Here is a 9,626-nt window from a genome sequence, read left to right as displayed (position 1 = left end):
CACGGTGACCAAGCAAAGCTTACATCGTGCTGCAAGTGAAAAAAATCGACTCCCCTTTGTAGAAGATGCTTTAAGACTAAATAAAGCATGAACGGTAGGCTACACATGGTGTGTGTCACAGGTCTATGACACATAGGCTCCAACTGGACAAAAGAGGGATACAATGGAGACTCTACGAAATGCTCTAAGATAGGATTCACTGAAAGGTCACATAAGTAACAGCCCATACCCAATGTGTCTCTTTTCTCCAGCCATGTATTTAAGCTGCAATGCAATGTAGCAACTTGTTTATCCTACCCTTTAGGTCGTCTTACTATCAAGTCGGTCTTACGGAAGGCATTGAAGAGGCCTGAGTTCATTGGACCCTGTCTGCGCAAATCACATGGAACCATGTGAGGCATGCCTTTGAAGAACTACTGTGACAAAATCTTCCCATCAATTAACTAGTTAGCTTCACCCATTTCATTGAACTAGACCATGTTTAATACTCCAATGTGCACTGCACGACAACAAAATAAGTCACTGGGTTCTTCACCTTCCCCATTTATGCTCATGGAATAGATGATATAATACAACATTGTCTTTATGTTTTCTTATTGTTTAGAACAATCGCACTTGTAAGGCTATTATCCCTTCTAAAAATTTGGTTTATCACAAGATATACCTTACCTTCCTTCCTCCTTTCTCCTAAAACCGAGAAAATCACACTTGCACTTAGTAGTAGACGACACTATAGCGGCAGAGTTCCGAGTTCCGCTCTAGAGAGTATTGGACTAATGTGCGCAAAGGAGTCCAAAAAGAGCAAGGTCCACTAATGTCAGGTAAAGAGAGTTTCTTAGGAAACCCTGCTCATAGTCCCACAGACACGCCAAGCACCAGCACATGCAATAAATGACCTGCCCTTCTCGCATAGCAGACCATCATGACTACAAGAAGCTCTCCTCCTCAACCTTCATAATATCTAAGAGTATGACCTAAGTGAACAGCCCCATTTTAAATTTGCCAGGTGTAGGGGAATGAAAAACCAATCTGATCATTCCAAAACCATGTTCTGGATCTGCTCCCTGAAGAGCCAACATTGCATACTGCATACTGCTACAACGCAGAATCCACACAAATGTTGCCCATGTAGACAAACGGTGCTGGATGCTTTTCATCTGTCTCTATTGCAAGCTCGAACGCCTGCCTTCCAAACATTGCATGTCCCCATTTGCTACACGCACTCAAGAAAGTATGCCAAACCGTAGCATTCGCCAAGAAGGGAATGACTTCAATCATAGCTATTGCCTGCTCTAAAAGACCTGCACGCCCATAAAGATCAAGCATGCTATTGAAATGCTCTGAGGTTGGAAAGACTCCAAAACTACCAATCATTTCAAGGTACATTTGGCCCTTATCTAATAACCCTCCGTGACTGCATGCACAAAGCACACTTGAGAAGGTAATCGCATTAGGCCTTGTGCCACCCCCAATCATTTGTTCAAACAAGGTGAAAACAATATCATCTCTTCCGAGTTGTGCAAAACCCACCATAAGTGCACTATAACACACAACATCCCGAACTAGTAACGTGTCGAACACAGCCTTTCCCTCCAATAACATTCCACAGTTAGAATACATGTCTATCAACGCAGTGCCAACAGCTGCATTATCACTCAACCCAAATGCCACAATCCGAGTATGTAAACTCTGGCCCTTTGATGAAGCTCCTATACTAGCACAGATCTTCAAGATGCAAGCAAAGGTGACTGCATCTGGAGAAAATCCATGGAGTTGCATCTCTTTGAAGCACTCCATGGCTTCTTCATCATGGCCATAGTCAACATATCCATTGATGAGAGCATTCCATAAAACCACACTCTGACCTGTAACCTCGCTCAAAACTTCCCGTGCCTCTTGAAAAGCGCCACATTTGGCATGCATGTTGACCAAAGCAGATGCAACCCCAATGCTTCTTTCTAGCCATCGTTCTTGGACAATCTGTGCACATATGTCTTGGCCCTTGTGGCGTGCTCCTAAGCTGCCACAAGCCTTCAAAACGCATAGAAAAGTGATTTCATCCGGAATCATTCCCTCAAGTTGCATCTGTTTGAAGCAATTCAAAGCTTCCTCACTAAGTCCATGCTGAGTGTATCCTGTAATTAACGCATTCCATGAGTTGACACCCCGTACTTGAAGCATGTCAAACACTTCTTGGGCCCTTTCAATTGCACCACACTTGGCATACATATCTATTAATGCACTTGCAATTGTTGCATTCTCTACCATGGAAAACTCCCGCATAATTTGAGCATGTATAAATTGGCCCTTCCTTAGGACTCCGAGGCTACCACAAGCTTTTAAAACACAAACAAAAGTAGCAGCATTTGGGCAGAATCCCTCCGCTTGCATCAGCCCATAACAGACAAGAGCTTTCTCATTAAGTTCCCACTGGGTATACCCTGCAATTAGTGCAGTCCAAGATACTTCATTTCGAAATGATATTTCATTAAACAAGATATGAGATTTCTCGATCCAATTGCACTTAGCATACATGGCCACCAGCGTAGTAGCGACCACAACATCCTTGTCCGGCAAATTGCTTTTCAAAATCTGAGCATGTACCCTTTGGCCTTCATCAAGCGCCTCTATGCTAGCACAAGCTTGCAAGACACAAACAAAGGTGACTGCGTTTGGAGAGAAGCCCCCTGATTGCATCTCTTCAAAACAGACAAGTGCTCTTTTACCGTGCCCATGCTTGGCATACCCTCCGATAAGAGTAGACCATATGACTGCATCTTGAGCTGCGGACTCATCAAAGACATCTTGAGCCTCTGCAAGTGCACCGCATTCAGCATACATGTTGAGTAGAGTGTTACAGAGAAAGACATTTCTTGAAAGCCAATCCCTTCCAATGAGGTCCAAGTGTATGGAAAAACCTTTTGACAAGTTCTTATGAAGGGCACAGTCCTTAAGTAGAGAAATTGCACCATCACAACAATCAAACAAGACTTGAGGGTTGTTATCAGTATATGTCTCCTCTTCCTCTTTAACAAGATCATAGCCACTTCTCGCCTTTTTAGATTCATTCTCCGAGTGAAACACTCCACCTTTGCCTGTTTGTGATGGTAATATTCCTAGTCTCTGCAGCTCTTCCTGAACCCAGGAAGGGTTGAAGCAGCTATGAAACCACAACGGCTGCTTAGTAACTTTGTGCCTTAAGTCCGGGGAGCTTGGGCTTGTCTACACACACACACACACACACACGGTCTTTAGCAACAATCCGACGGTACAAATAGACTCGGCAGAGTTAAGAAACGCTTGCTACCTTGCTCTTACGAATATCCCACCATCGCGAGGGGTCCTTAAAGTACTCCCTCCACAGCAAGTCCAAATTACGAGAGAAGTTCTGTCTGGGTTTCGCTACATTCCTGTCCTCTTCATTGAACTGGAATCCATAAGCAAGAAAGGCCCGCGAGCAACTCAGGTGCATAGCATGCAGGACATTCTCGATTGAACACTGTGTTTGTGGTTTCTACGACGTACAAGTCTGGGTACAAAATAAAATGAAGTAAAATAAAAGCTAAAATGAACATCAGTGTTGGAGGATGGCCGTCATCACGCACTGATGGAGGATCGGTCGTTGAAGGGCATCATCAATGTCCACCTCTGTAAATAGTCATGCTAGACGTCTCCTCTGTCGTGCTAGAATAGTTTAGATGCTCTGATGGAGCCTCCGTCGATGTTGTGGTGGCCCTCGTAGACGTCTAGCTCTCCCAAGCTCAATGGCTCTGTCAGTCAATTTTTACCTCTAGTATAGGTGGACTCTGAAGTTTTCTGCGAAGCTTGCTCATCTGACTATTGAGTCTCTATTCTGAAGAAGTCAGTGATCTCCCTCTGTGAATGTCTTTTATCTAATCTCCTCAAGAGACTCTCCTTGTGTCTGCACAGCTATAACAAAAATAACCTGAGACATCTATGATCTTGATATCACATAAGCCATCTTTGTGCCAAGCTCTCATGTCGGGTTTGTCCATGTCCTCTTGGTGTCTAGCTAGATCAAATCCAGTCTGATGAGGCGGGTACTCTTGGTCCATGTGAGGGACAAGGAGGGTGCATCGAGCGGGTATTGGAAAGGGGGTAGTCTGTCCATACTAAATCCATGTAGCTGAAACCAAATCTACATGTGCTCTCGTCAGTCTGGTCTTTGTTGCTCTCCACAAGGAGGACTTTAGATAAATAGAGACCACTCCTAGGTAAGTGTACATCCGTATACTCAACCATCTATTGACCATACGTGAAGGTCGGTGCACATCGCTTGAACCCTTGTGTTGTGGTTTTGAACACCATAACTTTGGTCATGCCAAGGTTCACTAATAAGTCGTTATCACTAGCAAATATGTGCAATGAATCCAAGTGTCGATGCATCCCTGCTAGAAAATCCGAGATCAACACAATATCATTTGCATACAGTAGTAATGAGATCCAAGCCCTTGCTACTTGTGCTCCTCTGTCGCCTCCCCTCTCAATGTAATATGAAACCTCATCTATATACAAACCAAACAATGTAGGGGAGAGTGGGCGTCCCTGTTTTCACTAGTGAATATGCTCAGATAACCCCTCGGGAGTATGAACCTGCCCGATGACTGTCATGTGACTCCCTAGATCAGCTACGTGGGTACTCCCATCTCCTGTAGTATTTGCATCGCACGTGAGCTATGGGATGCTCTATGAAAATCCACAAAGGTGCAATAAATATTTCTACCACGTGATCTAGTTTCCTCAATAATAGCTCTAAGTGTCCATATATGATCATGAGTAGAAAAACCCCTCCTAAAACTTGCCTGGCTTGATGCCCAAAGGCATTCTCTCTCTGCCCTTCTACTGAGTTTTTGCTCAAGAATGGATGCATACAACCTGGCTAGCATGTGCCCAATCATGATAGTACGATAATTCCCTGGTATCAAGGGGTCTCGTTCTTTGAAGATAGGCAGGCACAATAGTAGACATGCTCCAAGTATCCGAAAAACCCTCACACATGGCTCGGTTGAGCATACTATAAGAAGCTCGGTAACCACATCTCTAGCATGTATAAAGTGCTCCTCCATCAATCCATCATGTTCATATGCTCTCATGGTCCTCATCATGTCAATGGATTTATTTACCATCTCAATGGTAAATAAAGTGCATGTGTGTCGGCATGGCTATGGAGGGTTGGGTGGAGATTTCTGCCCTAGAACCGTGCAAAGAGATTTTGCATATGTGCCCCAAATCTCGGGTGGAGATTGTTGCCCTAGAACTGTGTAAAGAGATCCTGCATATGCGCCCCAAATCTTGGTGGATGTGATAGCCGGTTTGGGGGGGGGGGGGTTGGATGCTCATGAGAAAATCTCCATGCCTCGCCTGAGTCCTAGCTCAGAAATAGGTGGTACAACTCCTCGTCTAACCGAGCAAGATAAGTTCTCTTCTTTCGTCGCACTAGGCATCAGAAGGCTATATGTTTGTTTTAGAAGTGAGAGTGTGTTATATAGGGCGGACTTCAATGCAGGACTTTTTAGAGGATAAAGAGAGAATATAGGTGAGTAAAATGTTTTTTTGGGTGGTAGATTGATGAGACAAAGGACTTATTGTGCATCTACCAAGCTTCAAGGGAGGGGAGGGAGAGAGAGAGAGAGAGAGAGAGAGAGAGAGAGAGAGAGAGAGAGAGAGAGAGAGAGAGAGAGAGAGAGAGAGAGTTCTATTATCGTCCTCGGAGGTCAAATATGACCTATGGGACCAAATGAACATGTCATGTGTGTGAGTGGAGGTCATAAGTGACTCTTGATGCTCAAAAATGGCTGAAATGAGCGTCGCAATAGAGAGTTCACATCGTGGTTGTGCGCGTCTGTCGCACGTGTCAATGCAAGGGACTTGCTGATACACTGTGTGCGAGCCACAAATGGCTCCAAGCACATAACTAGACTAATCTAGTAAGCTCAAGAGAGAAAGGGTGTGTCACTCACCGCCCTACACTCGCCTTTGTAGAGGATTCCTCGCCGTGAAGAAGGAGCCGCTGCTGCGCCGGGCTCAATCGCTTCGTCGTCGTTGTGCTGTCGTCGCAATGCTCGATCGCACTCTCTCTCTCTCTCTCACGCACACACACACACACACACACACACACACACACACACACACACACACACACACACACACACACACACAAGGAGATGAAGAAGAAGAAGATGGAGATGGAGCAAGAGCACTCTTCAACTGCACAAATGAGAGAATGAATGATTTTTAGGTTTAGGTGACTTTTATATGAGCTCACCCCATTCACACTTGGGCGCCCATACTTAGCCAACCAACCCTTGAATGTTCCTGTTAGAGTGCGCCCCTCATCGGCAATCACTCTTACCCTTTTCCTATTGGACCGACAAGCCCGGCCCATGACTACTAGAAGTGGACGCCAATGGTTAAGATGCCCCCCTTCCTGATGTAGATTCCGTCCTCAGAATATAACAATGTAGCATTGGGATCCACGATAGAAGTACCTGTGTCATAAGAAAAACAACATTGTGAAAGCTCAAAGGTAGCATGTACATGTGTGCAACAAGTGAGATGCATACATGATATTCTAGGAAATGCAAACAAAAATTCATGAATTGTAACATTGCCAACTAGAACAAGTGTAGTACCTGAATAAAATGCAATTGAATTAGGGTCTATTAGGTCGACTCTAAAAGAAGTACACAAGAGCTAGGGTTAAAGTAAGTACTAGATTGACCAACGTCAAATAAAAAATATCGACTAAAGAGTAGTTAACCTTATGAATGCTCGTCGGGGTCTAAGGACTAGTGGTATTGTCACTTAAACCACTTAAGTGTGATCCACATAAAATACAAGGAAGTTTGTGCTATTTGCTTTCTCTTTTCTTTTTCTTTGTTTTGTTTTTTGTTGTTGTCATAGTTGCTACAAGTAGCTGGGGGACTTGAGGTCTCAAATACCAGCAGGCTGGGCGACTCAAGGTCTCAAATACCAACTTGAGTATAAACTAGCCGGGAGACTCGAGGTCTCAAATACCAGCTTAACACATGGGCTTCCATAACACAAGTCACACTTAGGTGGAATAAACTAGAGAGAACTATATCCTCATAGCCTAAAACATTACGAAAGTTACTATAATTAATAGACTATTTAGGAATTAAAGTCAGCAATTAAGTGGCTTAGTTTAACCTAAGGTCCTGATACCTACTTAAATCCAACTAATAGACCAAACTCAAAGAGAAGAACCAGATACTAGAAGTGTGAAAAAATTATAGCATCTAAATTGGCAATGTCACAGATGCAAACATGTAAATATGGAAGCATAGATAAAAGAAAGTAGTACACCTGATATAATAGAGAACATTCGTTGTAACATGTAAACATCCATTGTTGTTGTCTTTCAAAGGCATCCTTATGTAGTCCCAAACTGCACAATAGTCACCACCAAACATCCACCTTCCAGAGGCACATCAGTGGGAAAAGATACCAACACTTATTGAACACAATTAAAAAACATAAGGAACCCTAACCTAATTATTTGCACTCCCCCTAGAGAGTCAAGGGAATAGGATATTGTAGAGATTGGGGGGAACCCTAAGGCTAATCCCCTATCCTTGTTGTCGACAAAAACAAAGTCATCATCTGTGAGACCATATGTGCCATCCATGTAATCATATAAATCTTCTTCTTCATCAGAGGCACCAATGTTTACTAAGAAGGTCACTAGACGCCTATAGTCATCTTGGTCAAAAGGGTAGGCTTGTGCAATGGGAGAAACGCTCTCTACCAAGTATGGATCAGTCGTGGTCAAGAGACGGATCAGCCATTCTAACTCCTCAAAATTCCTCTCACATGCTAGCGTACCTACAAAATCCCATTTACAGGCAAGAACCGGAAAGACCATGTGAAACACTTGTGAAAAGTAACAAGGGTACCTCTCACCCAAGGCAGGAGTGGATGAATCTAGCGTACTAGCCATATCTGTACACCCTGATAGATGATGGTTAGAGTGCAAATATTACAAGGTTGTCGTGTTCTTATGCATAATGTGTTTTTATGATTTTGTGTTATGTATAGAACTTGTAAGTTTCCACATTATTGTTTGGTGGCTCTTTCTCTTTTACTTTTTTATCTTGTTTTTGTGAGTATAAGGCTTTATATATACATTCCATAGGATTGGAGATTGAGAGGTCAAGGAGGAAGGTTGAGAGGGAAGCAAGTGAATGATGGATGTCAGCAAACACTCCCCCCTTCCTTGGGTAGATCATACTTTTTGGAAAGATGTAGTCACCTTTTGAAATCAATTGTTCCAAGTTGTTATGGGTGAAGGCTTTAACCAATAGTTTTCGATTGCCCTATGCGTTTTATCTAGTTGCAAGGGTGGTAAGGTACTCTCCCATGATTTTATTTGCAACATTGTTGCAGGTGGTGAACTTACAATGGGAGGTGCAAACCTTCCTTGTTTGTATGGATATGTACAATGGTAGGTGGAGGTTGTGTCAAAGCTTCTATTTCCGTATAGGAACTACATGAAGAGCAAGAAGCTTCATTTGACTTCCTTGTTTCTGAGCTAGGTGGAACAAATCATTCTTTCTTCGGTACCCAAACTAGCTCTGGAGCAGGTGTGTAGCATTCCGTGATTTTTTTCTTTCCACGATCTTCAATTCATTTTGGAGCCACAGGATTGGGCTCACATGGGCCAGGTGACAAGTAAGAGCACAATTTACCAGATTTGATCATTTCCTTCATACTAGCCTTGGGCTTCCAATAGTTTTTTAGGAATCCAAGGCAACGTTTCTTTACATTTCTTGGGGCGAGTGGGATGTATCTTACCAGGCTCCTGTCTTTTTGCACTAGCTATGGTCTCTAAAGAAGCTTTAGGGACCCACTTGCATGTTTTCTTTGTTATATTGGGATGGGTCTTGTGTGTCTCAAGGTTTATTTCAACTACATTAGTTGAAGCTCTAGAGAGTTGGACTATGGGGACATATGGTTCAACCTTTTGGACATGCAATGTTTTGGGTTTTATTTCCTTAAGAGGTAATATCTCAGGGACTATGGCTTGAGTGGCAGGGCTAAGAGTTGGTTTTTGCGTTGTGACACCCCCTGTCCCCCAATCAATAGTGCATTTGGTGGCTATCATCCACGTGCATCCTAGGTTATATTACCCTCCATAGTTCCAACATGCATGACCAAAAAGTCTTGAGCTAAAACCCCATTGTCATAACTAACAGAAGTGTGCCAGATTCCAAAAATTGTAGTTTTTTTCTTGTTGACACCCTTGACTTGGAAAATACTTTCAGATAGAGGTGGCTTCCCTAACTGACACCACACCCCATATGATAGCAAATTATGTTTAGCACCCGTGTCTAATAAGGCTCCAATCCTCATCGGTTTCAACGTGGAATGCATGTGTAACTCCAAGGTTAGCCTCTCGTTGGCGTCTTATGCGTTGTTGTCACTCCTTAGCCTCAGCTTGAGCTTGTATCTTCTTCAATTCTATTTGTGCCTTGGCTTCCTTTTTTTATTTTTATGGATTGGCATGTAGGCTCCTCTTGGCTTAAAGGATCATAGTATCTTTTAAATTTTCTCCCCTTGAGGAATCCAATGGTTTTCAACTCCAA

At 43.2% G+C, this 9,626-nt stretch overlaps 1 protein-coding gene across 1 annotated transcript; it reads right to left on the bottom strand.

Moving 5' to 3' along the window:
* Positions 1-567: 567 nt before the first annotated feature.
* Positions 568-3,533, bottom strand: LOC147416768 (putative pentatricopeptide repeat-containing protein At1g69350, mitochondrial). Its single transcript, XM_086508068.1, has 2 exons — positions 3,308-3,533; positions 568-3,222 (listed from the first exon to the last, which is right to left on the bottom strand). Exons 1-2 carry the CDS (start codon positions 3,470-3,472, stop codon positions 1,096-1,098), a joined length of 2,292 nt encoding a protein of 763 aa, XP_086364194.1. The 5' UTR covers positions 3,473-3,533; the 3' UTR covers positions 568-1,095.
* Positions 3,534-9,626: the final 6,093 nt, after the last annotated feature.

Source organism: Adiantum capillus-veneris, unplaced genomic scaffold (genome assembly GCF_014529385.1).
Source record: "Adiantum capillus-veneris isolate H3 unplaced genomic scaffold, ASM1452938v2 Hic_scaffold_473, whole genome shotgun sequence".
NCBI classification, from domain to species: Eukaryota; Viridiplantae; Streptophyta; class Polypodiopsida; order Polypodiales; family Pteridaceae; genus Adiantum; species Adiantum capillus-veneris.
Note: the sequence above shows the minus strand (reverse complement) of the source record. Positions and strands in the feature narration are given on the sequence as shown.

Excerpts from the sequence above, each read along its gene's own strand:
- LOC147416768 (XM_086508068.1), bottom strand. The coding sequence starts at position 3,472 with ATGCACCTGAGTTGCTCGCGGGCCTTTCTTGCTTATGGATTCCAGTTC. Across the intron at positions 3,223-3,307 it reads GGGATATTCGTAAGAGCAAG|ACAAGCCCAAGCTCCCCGGA; the intron begins GTAGCAAGCGTT and ends GTGTGTGTGTAG.